Source organism: Oryctolagus cuniculus, chromosome 18 (genome assembly GCF_964237555.1).
Source record: "Oryctolagus cuniculus chromosome 18, mOryCun1.1, whole genome shotgun sequence".
In the NCBI taxonomy this organism is placed as follows: Eukaryota; Metazoa; Chordata; class Mammalia; order Lagomorpha; family Leporidae; genus Oryctolagus; species Oryctolagus cuniculus.
Genome location: NC_091449.1, coordinates 31,192,075 through 31,208,468, shown reverse-complemented (window position 1 = coordinate 31,208,468; position 16,394 = coordinate 31,192,075). Strand labels below are relative to the sequence as shown.

At 36.7% G+C, this 16,394-nt stretch overlaps 1 protein-coding gene across 1 annotated transcript in view; it reads left to right on the top strand.

Annotated features, from left to right (window-relative positions):
• Positions 1 to 16,394, top strand: part of ITFG1 (integrin alpha FG-GAP repeat containing 1) — a 240,511-nt gene that overhangs the window by 9,101 nt on the left and 215,016 nt on the right. The window contains exons 4-6 of the mRNA XM_008248375.4: positions 472 to 529; positions 1,712 to 1,786; positions 15,013 to 15,107. Coding sequence (XP_008246597.1) covers positions 472 to 529; positions 1,712 to 1,786; positions 15,013 to 15,107 — 228 coding nt within the window. The remainder of the gene's footprint in view (positions 1 to 471; positions 530 to 1,711; positions 1,787 to 15,012; positions 15,108 to 16,394) is intronic.

Here is a 16,394-nt window from a genome sequence, read left to right as displayed (position 1 = left end):
AATTCACATATGATGCAGCGCCCAGTAAGTGGCCTGGGAAAACCAGCAGAAGATGGTCCAAGTGTTTGGGCCCCTGCCACCCACATGGGAGATCTGGATGAAGCTCCTGGCTCCTAGCTTTGGCTTGGCCCATCCCTGGTTGTTGCAGCCATTTGTAGGATGAACTAGTAGATGGAAGATCTCTTTCTCGATGTTTCTTCTTCTTTTTCTGTAACTCTGACTTTCAAGTAAATAAATCTTCAAACAAAAAAAGCTGTTATAAAGCTGTTCCTCATTCTTGAATGAATTCTGTCAGTATTTTATCTTTGCAATCTTGGTGTCCATTTAAATTAGATTTTTGGTATTTCATTAATTGTAATAGTTGGAATAAATTAACAGATAATCTTGAAAAGAATTAAAAATATTTTACATAAATATATATATAACCTAATATAAAATGTTTTCTAATTTCTATGTATATTCTCTTTGTAGATCCTAACAATATGACCATAATCAATAGGACTTTTCAAGATGAACCACTGATTATGGAGTAAGTATGTACTTACTTTCCTTGGAGAGATTTTAAGCTTACAAATATAAAACAAAATCTAGCCTAGGAATCTACTTTGCTAAATAATGACTCTAAATTCACTAGCCCTTAAAGATTATAGAAGCCTAGGATCTTGATTATAGGATACTTGTCAAAGTGAAGAAAAGAGAAAAATAAAATGCATTATTTTGGAAAAAGGAAGAAATTTATGCTTTTGTTTTTGTTGCTGTAGATTCAGCTTACATCCATTATCAGTTTGTGTTGATATTGTCATTACTCCAAGAATTAAGATAGCTATTTTTAAATAAAACTGTTAGCATTTGATTGACAGCTATGAAAGAGAGGTTTCCTTCAGGAATTTATAAAGGCTTTCTCTATATGAAGGAGAAATTTTTGTCCTTTTTGCAGCTCTTTCAGTTATCATTTATTTCCTCAAAATAGACTCACCCACCAGAATAATTTAATCCAAATTTCTGGTAGTGTTTGATAGTGAGGTGAAAATCATTTTTAGACTACATTGTGGCCATGTTCTTGTTTTCAGTACTGCCCACCTTACGGTTGGTAGTATCACAGGTAGGTCGGGGCCATCAGATGTCTGAGCTGTTACTTTCCTTCAGGGGTCTCAGCTTAGTTTATTTTATAGTTGTATATTTAATGGCGAGAATTAATTTTATACCATCTATGGATTAGCTTCTCGCAAGCCCATCTAAATAAACAAGTTTGGTCATGATTCTGAAATAAGTTTCTAGAAATTGGTGTGGTCTCCTTAGCACTCAATGATGGGCTAGATCATGCTAATATTATAGATAACCTCAAAATCTCTATGCAGAAGTCAGTTTCTTTTTCATACTCTATATCGACTATACCTTGGCAATAAGCTCTGCTCTTCACCATCACTCAGAGAGTCAGGCTGCAGAGACTTCACTGTCTTTGTAGCTGGACCACACTACAGGCTTAGAGAGGGCCGGAGTGTGCAGTTACAGAAAGTATACACTTAAGCCTGGAAGCAACACATATCACTTCTGCAGATGGCTCATTGATTACAACTAAATATTGGTTAGCATTGTAATATCTACACCTCTCAGGTTTTGGGTGTTTTTTTTTTTTTCTTCTTTATAAGACAGACTAGAAATGACAGCTTAATAAAATAGCTGTTTAATGTTTTAACTGTTTTCTTTTCAGCTTCAATGGTGATCTAATTCCTGATATATTTGGTGTTACAAATGAATCTAGCCAGCCACAGATACTAATAGGAGGGTGAGTAAATATTATAACCACGTAACTAATTGTATGTATCATTGGACTGTTCAGACTATATGCCTGTGTCACGTGACTGCCTTAACCATTGGTGAAAAATAAGATCATTGGAAATACTTGTTCTTATTTCTGTTTTAAAGATTTATTTATTTGGCCGGCGCCGCGGCTCACTAGGCTAATCCTCCGCCTAGCGGCGCCGGCACACCGGGTTCTAGTCCCGGTCGGGGCGCCGGATTCTGTCCCGGTTGCCCCTCTTCCAGGCCAGCCCTCTGCTGTGGCCAGGGAGTGCAGTGGAGGATGGCCCAGGTGCTTGGGCCCTGCACCCCATGGGAGACCAGGAAAAGCACCTGGCTCCTGGCTCCTGCCATCGGATCAGCGCGGTGCGCCGGCCGCAGCGCGCCGGCCGCGGCAGCCATTGGAGGGTGAACCAACGGCAAAGGAAGACCTTTCTCTCTGTCTCTCTCTCTCACTGTCCACTCTGCCTGTCAAAAAAAAAAAAAAAAAAAAGAAAACATAAAAAGATTTATTTATTTGAAAGAGTGACACAGAGAGAAATCTTCTATTTGCTGGTTCACTTCCCAAATGCTCACAACATGGGCTGGGCCAAGCCAAATCCAGGAGCCAGGAATTCCAGCCAGGTCTCCTATATGTGTGACAGGGACCCAAGTACTTGGGCCATTATATTGTCCCACCACTACCACCACCACCCTCCTCTGGCACATTCACAGGAAGCTGGATAGGAAGCAGAGTAGCCAGGACTCACCCCAGCATTACGATATAAGATGCAGGGTCCCAAACAACAGTTTAACTTCCTGTGCCATGATATCCATCTCTTGTTTTTGTTGTTTTTTTCCCCCCACAGATTTACTCATTTGATAGAAAGTGATAGAAAGAGTGATAGCTACAGACAGAGTAAGAGACCTTTTATCTACTAGTTCACTTCCCAAATGCCCACAACATGGAGTTGGGCCAAGCTGAATCCAGGAGCCAGGAACTCCATCTGGATCTCCCAAATTGGTGACAAGAACTCTGCTATCTATCCACAACCACAGAAAACTAGATAAGAAGTTTTGGCTTTAACTTGTACTCTGATGTGGGATGCAGGTGTCCCAGTGGGCAGCTTAACTCCATGGACCATAGGGAGAGCCCCTTGTTGGAAATGCTTGTTCTTAAAGATTTTTAAAAGAGCATTTGGAAAGCACATAGCTTTCTCAGAACAGATTGAATTTTATCTGTAATTGCTTGCTATGTAAAGCCAGCTTAGTCTCTTTGTCCTCCTAGAAGTTAGAGATACAAACTTTATAAGTTCATATTTAAATATTGATTCATTAGATGTTTTTGGAAATGGAAGGATTTAATTTAAATAGGCTGGCTAGGCAAAGTCTTTTTTTTTTTTTTAAGATTTTATTTATTTATTTGAGAGGCAGAGATAGAGAGAGAAAGAGAAAGAGAGTGAGAGTGAGAAGAGGTCTTCTATCCAATGGTTCATTACCCAAATGGCCGCAACGGCCAGAGCTGTGCTGATCCAAAGCCAGGAGCCAGGAGCTTCTTCTGGGTCTCCCACACAGGTGCAGGGGCCCAAGGACTTGGGTCATCTTGCATTGCTTTCCCAGGCCATAGCAGAGAGCTGGATTGAAGTGGAGCAGTGGGTCTCAAACCGACCTCCATATGGGATGCTGGCACTGCAGGCAGTGGCTTTACCTCCTATGCCACAGTGCCAGCCCCTAGGCAAATTCTTGATTAAATCTTCCACCTTAGGCATTCTGGCTTCTAGACTTTAATTTGACAAACTTTGTTTTTTCTTTCTTTCATTTGCCAATAATTGTCTAAAAATATAAGTACCCATCCTGTAATCTCTGAAAACTTCAATATACTTTATTTTTTTTCTTTTCATTTTTTTTAATACTGTTAGGAAACCTAATCCTGATTTTTTTAAAGTTATTTATTTATTTAAAAGAGTTACAGAGAAAGAGAGGCAGAAGCAGAGAGAGAAAAATGAAGAGAAGTCTTCCATCCACTGGTTCACTCCTCATATGGCCGCAATGTGCAAGGCTGAGCCAGGCTGAAGCCAGCAGCCAGGAGCTTCTTCCAGGTCTCTCATGTGGGTGCAGGAGCCCAAGGACTTGGGCCATCTTGCACTGCTTTTCCAGGAGCATTAGTAGGGAGCTGAATTAGAAGTTGAGCAGCCATGACTTGAACCCATGCCCATGTGGGATGCTGGCACTGCAGGCAGTGGCTTTACCCACTACACCACAGTGCAGGCTCCTATACTTTATTTTATTTTATTGACAGGCAGAGTGGATAGTGAGAAAGAGACACAAGAGAGAAAGGTCTTCCTTTACCGTTGGTTCACCCTCCAATGGCCGCTGCGGCCGGCGCACCGCGCTGATCCAGAGCCAGGAGCCAGGTGCTTCTCCTGGTTTCCCATGCAGGTGCAGGGCCCAAGGACTTGGGCCATCCTCCACTGCACTCCCGGGCCACAGCAGAGAGCTGGACTGGAAGAGGGGCAACCGGGACAGAATCCGGCGCCCTGGCTGGGTCTGTGCCGGTGCCGCAGGTGGAGGATGAGCCTATTGAGCCACGGCGCCAGCCCTATACTTTATTCTTGACCATCATGTGTGCTGAGCCTGTCTTACAGTCCAAGCACAAGAAAACTTTAGGGAAAACTTTGTTGAAGCTTCTTTTTAAAAAATATTTATTTGAAAAGCAGAGATACAGAGAGAGAAAAGGATGTTCCATCTGCCAGTTCACTCTCCTAATGACCGCCATTTCCAGGGAAGGGCCAGGCCAAAGCCTGGGGCCAGGGGCTTCATCCAGGTCTCCTACATGGGCAGCAGGGGCCCGAGGACTTGGGCCATTTTCCCGCTGCTTTCCCAGGTGTACCAGCAGGGAGCTGGATTGGAAGTGGAGTAACCAGACTCTAACTGGAGCCCTTAAGGGTTGGTGGCACTGCAGGTGATGGCTTAACCTTCTGAGCCACAGTGCTGGCCCCAATAAGTAAATCTTAGAAGAGAGAGAGAGAGATGAAATGGTAGCTGCCCTGATTTACTAATTTAACATTGTATGTGTGTATCAAAGTAACACACTGTACTTAGTATTTGCAGTTGAAGAAATAATTTGCATGAAGGAAAATTAAAACTGAATAGTTCTTCTTCAAAAAGTTGGACTTCTAGTATCTTTATGGATTTTTTTTACTTATTCTACAAGAAAGCTTTAGAATACTATATGATACTGCCAGCTTACTTTTTGTTCTGAACTCTTCTCCCATGCTTCTTGAAATAGTATAGATTTTTTTTAATTATTATTATTTTTTATTTTTGACAGGCAGAGTGGACAGTGAGAGAGAGAGAAAGACAGGGAGAAAGGTCTTCCTATTCCATTGGATCACCCCCACAATGGCCGCTGCGGCCACCGCACCACGCTGGAGCCAGGTGCTTCTGCTGGTCTCCCATGCGGGTGCAGGGCCCAAGGACTTGGGCCATCCTCCACTGCACTCCCGGGCCACAGCAGAGAGCTGGCCTGGAAGAGGAGCAACTGGGACAGAATCCGGTGCCCTGACCGGGACTAGAACCCAGGGTGCCAGTGCCGCAGGCGGAGGATTAGCCTGTTGAGCCACGGCGCTGGCCTGAAATAGTATAGCTTTTAAACTTTATTCTGCCTAAAAACATGTTTGCTTGCAACATTTTGTTTTTTTTTGAGAATATACTGGTATATTCAAATATAGTAAGATTTTCTTTCTGTATCATTGTTAGTGTGACTATAGCTTACCAATATCGTGACTTAGACAACAGAAATCTGAATGTATTCCTGTGGAAACATGCATTAATATGTTACTTAAATAAGAAAGATACATATAGTCCATATTGATTTTATAGCCAACAGATACTGCATAGGTGCTTAACTGAAAAATCTGGGAGCATCAATATTTTTTACTAAACCCATGACTTTAATTGTTAGCCCAAACTTATCCATCAAGAATTCTAGCCTACTTTTTGCAACTTCAATAGCATGCTTACAGATTTGCCAGACCCATGATTACCATAAACTTAATTAAATTTGGTCAGCTCCTTAGTTTTAGGGCAAAGTTGGAGTAATCTTTAAATACAGTGCTAAATGCTTCTGCAGTACAGAGCTGGAAAAGCCCGTAGGTATAACTTGGCCCAGTGCAGACATGGAAATAGGAGATTGTCCACAGGTAAACAAACACAACCACTTTGGCTGGAGGAAAGGTGCATGCAGATGGGCATTCTAGACAGGCAATGGTAATAGAAGAATCTATGTCATTGCTACAATGGGGGATATCTGACAGGGACAGGAAGGGTGCTAAAGATACTGAGGTGTAGGTTATAATTGAACTGTTTTAAATGGTCAAAGGTGAGGTTTCAGTTTACACCTCTATTTCATGTTATAATGACTTGAAGTGTAATATTGCCACATTACTTAGAAATAACACCTAGCTATTAAGTGTTACAGAGGCTTCTGAAGTGCTATGAGGTTATGTTAATAAGCATTTTCTATAAAAGGTATTGGAAAGTGATATTGCATAAGCATTCAGAATATTGTTTTTATTATTGAAGTAAAACACTTGTACCTATAGTTTTAATCAAAGGCAAATACTCATATAAAGTTGGTCTGTTCAAATTTTTATACACCCTGTGTTCAAACACATTTCTGGGAGAGGCCCAAGTTCTGTACTTGGGGATATTAAGTACACATGTTTCACACCTGTGGTTTGTCATATTCTATTTACTTTGCAGATGATTTCATGAAAGTTTTCTGTGTGCTATTAGTGACCATTTTGAATTGTTGCTTATATGGATAGGTTTCTTTCCTTGCATTATCAAAAGAAAAAAAAAACTATACTCCACCTAAATATAAAAGGAATAAATTTTTACTTTTTCGGTGTAGCTCATCTTTTTTCACATAATAACCCCTAACTGATCTTTGAAACTACTTTTCATTTTTATTGCTAATTTTGTTTGTTTTCTAATGTATTAGAGAAAGCATTGCTAGCGTTTGTCTTAATAAAATAACATCATATGGTGTTACTTAAATCTCTTTAGAAGAATATGATATATAAATTATGTATATAAATTTTGATAAAATTTATAACTCGGTGGGCTGTGGCACAGCAGTAAAGGTGCTGCTTGGAATGCTCACATCCCATATCCTTAAGTACCTGGGTTGGAGTCCTGCTTCTGCTTTAGATCCAGCTTCCTGCTAAAGTGCACCCTAGGAGGCAGTAGATTATGATTAAGTAGTTCGGTCCCTACTGGGAGTCTCCTACATGAGAGAGTAAGCTTGTCTTTTATGTATAACACTACTGTTGCATGCCGTTTAGAGGTAGAAATATTGGGACAAAGTATAGATATGGCTGAAAGAAATCTCTGCTTTTTCCTTTATGAACACAAGACGTTATTGCTAAGAGGTTCTTAGAATTTATCGGTTCTCACATCTTTATATTCTAATTGAGGCCCAGAGTGAATGATTCATCAGGAACTTTGCAGGATGGCTTTGTTTTCCAGTGATGCTGCTTCTCCTGTTCTTCTGTGCACCTTGCCTCTCCAAAGGAAGCATACATGGAATTGCATGGCTTATATGTCCTTATATATATATATGCTTATATGGGTTGGATGGAGAGAAGGAGAAGAAAGAGAATCAAACAAGCCTGTTTGGGTTTTTAAATATTTATTAAGTAACTGTAGGGTTGTGACTTTATGTAAATTGTGCATATTTTCCCTCAAAATAGCTTGTTGGGTAACAATTGCTAACAAAGCTTATTCAATGTTAAGTGACCACCACAAGTTCACATATATAAATAAATGGTTAATCTGGAAGTTGAATTTTGATCTTGAAATTCTAAAGCTTTTCTTATATGATCACTACCATCATTACAGTCAGAGGTACTCCTTTGTGTGCCTTCTCTCTGTCTACTTGGCTGGCTTGGACTTCTTCATGGCACAGTGGCAGTTTTCCAGGAAGGAGCAGCCTAAGACATGTAGGCAGAAGCTGCAGATCTCTTTAGGCCCTGGATGTTAAACAGCTTTACTTCTGTTGCATTCTGTTGGACAAAATAGATCAAAGGATTATATAGATACAGTAGGGCATGCTGTAGGCATGGCAAAGCTGAAATCCAGAGGATAATCTAGCATAGGAAATAGTGTGTCCATCTTTAGAAACTCAACACAGTAGGCTGTGTTTATTTTCAGGAGACTGTGTCGGAACTTGCTAACGAATATATGGGTATAGATCATTTTAAGCAAATGATTTTCTAGAATGCTCAAGTTTCATAGGTATTATTACCAAAAACTGAAATGCCTGAGAATAAATCTGTTTTTGCTATCTTCCTTTTATTCTTTATTAGATTGCCATATTCCCTAGCCTTTCTGATTCTTAGTAATGATGCATTTCCTGGACACTGAAAACCTGTAGCCACCAAACAAAGGGAAACATTTTATGACTAATGCAAATTGCCTAAATTAATAGAATTTGCAGTTTTCCTTTCTTCACACATTTTTCTCTTTAAGATGAAGTTTGGTGCAATAGCAAATATTTTGGTCCCCTTAGTGTACTCTGAATGCAGATATTCTATTGTGAGTTTGTGGTAGTAATAGTAGTTTTTTGTTTTGTTTTGTTTTGTTTTTTTTAACTTTTATTTAATGAATATAAATTTCCAAAGTACAGTTTATGGATTACAATGGCTTCCCCCCCCCCCACAATGTCCCTCCCACCCGCAACCCTCCCCTCTCCCACTTAGTTTTTGTTTTGATAACTTTGCCTCTTTGCAAACCAAAGAGGGTGTACAAAAGAAACACAGGGCCAGCACTGCTGCTCAATAGGCTAATCCTCAGCCTGCAGCGCCAGCACACCGGATTCTGTCCCTGTTGCCCCTCTTCCAGGCCAGCTCTCTGCTGTGGCCTGGAAGTGCAGTGGAGGATGGCCCAAGTCCTTAGGTCCTGCACCCACCTGGGAGACCAGGAGAAGCACCTGGCTCCTGGCTTCGGATCAGTGCGATGTGCTGGCCACAATGCGCCAGCTGCGGTGGCTATTGGAGGGTGAACCAACGGCAAAAGGAAGACCTTTCTTTCTGTCTCTCTCTCTCTCTCTCTCTCTCGCTGTTCCACTCTGCCTTTCAGAAAAAAAGAAAAAGAAACACAGAATTCTGAAAAGCAAATCTTACAGGTATTTGTAGTACTCTAAGACACATCATTAAATGGAAAGGAGATACCTTTTGTTCCAAAACAATTTTGAATAATGATTGTTTTATATAGGACAGGAAGACAGAATGTTTTCTAGGCCTATCAAACCCACGGATAAAACTTTTACATAATTTCTTTCATATTTGAAAGGTATATTCCTATAATGTGTCATTGTATTTTATCAAATCATATAAGGAAAATACCATTTAAAGTAAAGCATTTTATTTTATTTTTGTTGTTTGGAGTTTTTGTTTTTCATTTTATCTTTATGAAATTTTATCAGTTTTTGTGCCCTGTTATTAAACAAATTTACATGCTAGCTTCTGGGCCAATTTTTGGTAGTATATATCTTTTACTTTTATTGAAGTCATAGAAAAGTTTGTTTAATGAATTGAGGGTTTTTTTTTTTTTTTTAATTTTTATATTCTGTCTTTAGTTATTCCAAAAGCCAGACCCCAGAGTTCAATATGCAACACAATTACTGGAGACTGGTCTGCCTTTTTTTGTCCATTTTTATAATTTAAATTATTTGGGTGCATTACATTGCATTGCCTTGTGTTAACTAATGATACATAGCATATTGCTTTACTATCCTGTTTTTATAACATTTTGTAAAAATATATAAATTCATTTCATTATTATTTTAATTTTGACTTCCTGTAATATGTATTTGGTCATTCCTCAGTAATTTTAACAATATTCCTTGAAGCACATATTAACACATTTATTTGAATTGAAAAAATGAGGTCAAACTTTCTGGCAGCAAATAATTTGTATTTGGAGATTAGCTTTGCTAGTAAGGACTAACTTTGCTGATAACCATATAGCAGACCTTTTCTCTAACTGATATTTTTCCTCCTAAATTAAATGAGCTTAGTAATAAATCCATGGGCATATTTTTTTTTAAATTTTTATTATGGAAAATTCCAAATGTATACAAAGATAGAAAGGGTGAGACATTCAATTTGCATTTAATGTACCTATCCCCCAGCATCCATAGTTACCAACTCATAGCCAGTTATTTAAAAAGTATCAATTTATTTTAAAATTTCAAGTTAATAGAATTAACAAACCTAAGGATTACCTATGTTAAAGCTATTTAAGCTGATGAAAATAGTTTTAGATTATTATCTTCCAGTTGGACTTATAAATGTGTTAGGGATTACATAGTTTTTCAAAATCCTTTTAGAGCATTTATAAAAAAAAATGTTTGAAGACCACAGGACTAAATAATAAGACAGTTTGGCAAAACAGATTCTTCTTCATGCCAGACTCATCTCTTAATAACTGCTTTTACTGGATATCTTAAGTAGTGATAATTGAAAAGCAGTCATGTCAAAGAGTGGTTACCATAGGCAACCAAAAGCTACAGTTGACATTAATTTTATTTAAATGCATCCTTTGATTAATGCTATTCTTTGATATTAAGGGTGATGATGTCCAGCAGAATGCATTGCCATAATTATGTTTTCTATTGAGGGGAAAGCTAATAATTGAAATTTTCTACAGAGTTCAAAAAAAGTCAATGAGTAGACTCAATGTGGTTTAGAACTGCTGGCTATTCATTTCTGCTGCTTTTTCCTTTAAATCAGAGCAGTTTGTATTTGTGACATTAACCTTCAAGTGGAGTTGGACACATATATGAGAAAATTATGGTTTATATGAATTCAGTTGCTTGAAAAATAAGAGTCTGCTTCTTATTACTGAAAAACCATGTGTATAAAGAGCAACTATATGTTGAATTTGGCCTATAGTATATCAAGTAATGACTTGTTATATAGTTCTAGCTTCTTCCTTTGAAATACACATTTGATTAAATGACTACTAGGACAAAATGTCACAAGTTAGTTGAGCTTTTCCAAAACTCTAACTTATTTCAAAGTATCTGGATAATTAAAATTATCCAGAATGAGATAAATAATTGCTCAGGTGATAATTAATTATAGAGCCACATAGTCAACCTCATGAGCTCAACTCTAAAAACTTGTGTTTTAAATTCATTCTTGGCCTATATGGTTTATGGACATTGGGAAAATCTTCCAAAGTAAAAGATACTAGTCAGACTCTAGCCTAAGTCTGATAATTCTGTTATTAATTAAAAACATTTTAATGACTGGAAATTACGGAACCATTGAAAGACTTGAACAACCATAATTACATTAATTATTAAATTAATTTCTGTTAACAGAAATCACCTTTAAAGATTTCTAATCTTGTATGAAAGAATAATCAAGTGAATTGCTTGGTATGAATTACCTTAGCAACAACTGCTAAGTGTAATTTTTCCATTTTAATATTTATGATTTCCACAACCTTATGTTATAGAATTTGGATTAAAATAATAAAATTAGTTCATATGAATTCTGCGTGGCTTTGAGTTTGATGTGTTGATTACATTAAAGTGGGTTAGGTCTGATGTGTGCTAAAATGAGTCTGGAATATTACTGGGAAGCAATTACTGTTGTAGAACACAGGCACTTCATATAGAAAAAATTTTACTCTGTAGGAGTGCTTACTTTTTTTCCGCTAGATTCCTCCCACCAGGAACAGATTAGTCCACATGTCTCTCAGCTTTCTAAAGACATCAAAACTTTGCTATCCAATCAATTGGATGCTGCATTGCCAATTAAGTTGGACTTAAATAGCCTTAAATTGCTCTTTGGAAATGTCATATCTGTGGTTCCATATTGGATTGGAACATAGTACTATGAATAAAGTAGCAAATTCTAACGAAATAAAGAATAGGAAATGCTATTTCAGACTGTGATTCAATCCCCAATTACTTGCTGACCTCTTAATGGGAGCCAGGTCCTGGTTAGACATTGTTGATACATCATCAAACAGAAAGTTCCTCAAGTAACTTTAATGCAGACCAAAGTGCTATTAGTAGAGAAAATATAGTAGGAACATAGAAAAAAGAGGAGACTTTATGAAGGAAGCTGATGTGAGCAGGATTTTGATAGATGGGAGTACCTTTGGCACCAGAGTATTACCAAATGGTGAGGAATTGTAGAGAATGATTAAACTTGCTCTTCCTTCTTTGATTAACAGTAGTCTCCCAGTGTTACTTTCTGGTTTTGATACTTATGTTATGATTATACTATATGTTAACATTAGGGGAAACTGGATAAGTGATATATGACACTGTGCTATTGGTTGTTTATATATAAATAAATTTTATATATATATAAATATATAAATTTAGGTATAATTCCATAAACAAAATTGAATATTGTCCTTATAATAGAATCCAGTTATGCAAGTTATAAAGTACAATTCAGTGTCATTTGTTACCTTTACAGTGTTGTATAGCCATTACCTCTGTTTCCACTACATTTTTATCACCCTGGAAAGAAACTTCTTCTCATTAATCAGTCATTCTTCCTTGCTTCTTCTCCCTGGCCCCTGGAAATCATTAATCTGCTTTTTATCTCTATATATTTATCAGTTACTAATATTTCATATAAATGGAATTAAACAGCGTATGACCTTTTGTGTCTGCCTTTTTTTATATAACATTCTGTTTTTAAGATTCGTCTATATTATATCATGTATCAGTACTTCAGTATTCTTATGGCCAAGTAATATTCCATTGTATGGATTTATAGTTATCCCACAGCATCCATACACGTTGACTGCAGGACCACTACCAACGACAACCCCCTCACACACACACACACACACACACATGTACACACACACCCAGCAATACCAAAGTCTGCAGATAGATGCGCAAGTCCCTTGTATAAAGGCAAAGTATTTGGATATAACCTACATAATCATCTCTAGATTATTTGTGATACCTAATACAATGTAAATTTTGTGTAAATACTTGTACTATATTGTTTAGGGAATAATGACACAAAAATAATCTGTAGATGTTCAATACAGATTTAGTTTGTTTATATTATCAGTCTGTAATTGAACATATAGATGAAAACTCCATAAATACTGAGGGCCAACAGCATGACATTTTGTCTCACTACCCATTGGTGGACGTTTGATATATTTCTACATTTTGGCCATTGTGAATAGGACTGCTAAGAGGATTTATGCACAAGTATTCATTCAAATGCGTATTCTCATTTCTTTAGGATTTATACCTAGGCGCAGAAATGCAGGCTCATGTGGTAATTCTAAATTTAATTTTTGAAGAGCTGCCAAAATGTTTTCTAAAGCAGCTGTACCATCTTACATTCCCACCAGCAGTGTTTGAGAGTTTCTGTTTTTCCACATCTTTTTCAACTCTTGATATTGTCTGTTTCTTTTATTATTGCCATCACAATAGTCATGAAATGGTTTCTCATTATAGTTTTGATTTGCATTTTCCTAATCAAATAATTAATGACTAATAATGTTGAGCATCTTTTGATGTGTTTGATGGCCATTTGTTATCTTCGTTGCAAAAATGTCTAGTCCTTTGTTAGTTTTTAAATTAGTTTGTCTTTTTGTCTTTGGGTTGGAAAAAAGTTCTTCTACAGTCTGGGTACTGGATCCTTAGATATCATTTTCAAATATTGTCTCCAGTTCTGTGAGTTTTTATACTTTCTTGATAATTAATGTCCATTGGTGCACAAAAGTTTTCAATGTTGATTTGTCCAATTACCTATTTTCTTTTTTGTTGCTTGATCCTGTTTTTGATGTCATATCTAAGATCCCATTGCAAAATCAATGTTTGTGAAGATTTATCCCTGTTTTTTTTCTGAGTTTCATAGTTTTAGCTTTAAAAATTTTTTATATATTATATATAATATTATATAGTAATATATAGCATAGTAGGCTATTCCTCTACCTGTGGTGCCAGCATCCCATATGGGCTCCACTTCTGATCCAGCTCTTGCTAATGTGCCTGGGAAAGCAGTGAAAGATGGTTGAAGTGCTTGCTCCCCTGCACACACTTGGGAGACCCAGAAGAATCTCCTGGATCCTGGTTTCAGATTTGGATCAGCTCTGGCTGTTGTAGTCATTTGGGGAATGAACCAGCAGATAGAAGACCTCTCTCTCCGCCTCTGCCTCTGCCTCTAGCTCTCTGTAACTCTGCCTTTCAAATAAATAAATAAATCTTTAAAGAAAAAATAAGATAAATGTCTAGTGCCTGCAGTATGTAAGAAAATGCTTACAACTCAACAATAAAGCATTATATAATAAAATTTTAAAAGTAGGCAAAGATTTGTATAGATATTTTTCCCAAGAAGTTATACAAATGACTAAGAAGCACAGGAAAACATATTCAACAGCATTAAACATTAAGAAAGTACAATTAAACCAAATTGAGACACACTCTGGCATGCTACAAATACTTAACAAAAATTAAGTATTGACAAAATGGTGCAGTCTTGGAACCCTGTTACAATGTTAGTGCAAATCTAAGATGGTACAGCCAATTTGGAAGAGTTTGACAATTTCTTAAAAAGTTACCTTATGCCTTAGCAGTTCTACTCCTACATTTATATCAAAAAGAATTGGAAACACATGTCTACATAAAAACTTACCTGTGAATATCCATAGCAACTACAAAGTGGAAACAAGTCAAATGTCCATCAGCAAATGGGTGGATAAACAAAATATATTGCCATATAATGGAATATTATATCACTAATAAAAAGCACTGAAGTACTGATACATTTTCTTTTTTTTTTTTTTAAGATTGATTTATTTATTTGAAAGGCAGAGTTGCAGAGGCAGAGAGAGAGAGAGAGAGAAAGAAAGTCTTCAGTCTACTGGTTCACTCCCTACTTTTTGAGGTGATGAAAATGCTTCAAGTTAAAAAGTTGGCAATGGTTGTATTTTGCAAACACACTAAAAAACCAGGATAAACTGTATACCTTAAAAGAGTAGATTTTATGATAATATGGATTATTAGTATAATATTTATATGATATAATATATTATATTATTGCATAATATAATATGGAATATGTTTCAAAATAATTTTGAAATGTTTTACATGCAAGAGATTTTTTCCATTTTGAAACAGTGCTCATTAGATATTTGCCTTAATAATGTCCTTTTTGTTTCCTTTTATAGGAATTTATCATGGCATCCTGCATTGACAACTGAAAGTAAAATGCGAATTCCACATTCTCATGCATTTATTGATATGACTGAAGATTTTACAGCAGGTAAGTTGCATAAAATGTGAACTATGTGTTTTGAACTTCACCCTTCCTAGATTCTGGTAGCCAGTGTTATATTTTCTACTTCTGTAAGATCACCTTTTTAGTTTGCACATTTGAAGGTACTCCAGAATTTTGTGGAAAATGTATATTATGAAATAATTATGGGGACCTGCACTGTGGCACGGTGCTTTAAGCTACTGCCTGAGATGTCAGCATCTCATATGAACACCATTTCGAGTCCTGGCTGCTCCATTCTTATCCAGCACCTTGCTAATGGCCTAGAAAAGCAGCAGGAGATTGGCCAAGTGTTTGGGCTCTTGTCACCCATGTGGAAGACCTGGATGGAGTTCCAGGCTCCTGGCTTTTGCCTGGCTCAGTCTTTCTTTTCTGTCTGTATCCTGTCTCTATAACTCTGCCTTTCAAGTAAATAAGTAAATTTTTTTAAAGAAATTGTGGATGTATTTCAAAACATTTTGGGTAAAAATATACTTTAATTTCAGTTTTCCGTGAACTTTCTGAAGTACCCTTGCATAAGTGAGGACATGTCTTTCTGTGCTTCACTTATTTCATTTCATATTATGTCCTCCAGTTTCATCTATGGTGCCACAAATGACATAATTTCATTCTTTTCTAGAACCGAATAATGTTCCATGCTGTATGGATATCACATTTCCTTTTTCCATTCATTAGTTAGTAAATACCTGGGTTAATTCTATATCTATCTATTGTGAGTAATTCTCCAATAAACATATTAACAGCTAATGTCCTTTTCAACTCATGATTTTAATACCTTTAGATACATACTCAATGGTGCAGTGCTGGTCATATAATAGTTTTATCTCTAGTTTTTTTAAGGAATCTCAGTACTATTTTCTATAATGATTATACTAATTTACATTCCCACCAATAATGTATAAGTGTTCCCCTTTCTCTGTATCCTTAATGACATTTTTAATTTTTTGTCTTTATTATAATGCCCATTCTAACTAGAGTGAGATGGTGTCTCGTTTTGGTTTTGAATTACACTTTCCTGATGATTTGTATGATTTGAGCATTTTTTCATATTCTTATTTGCCATTTTTCTATCCTGATGAGAAATGTCTTTCATGTCATTCAGCTGTTTTTAAAGTGGGCTATTTGTTGCTATTGATTTGTTTGAGCTCTTTATATGTCCTAGAAATTGATCTATTTTCAGATGGTTTGCAGATATCTGTGTCTTTCTGTAGATTATCTCTTACTCTGGTTTCTTTGCTGTAAGAAGGTTTTTAATTTGGTGTAACCTTAATAGTG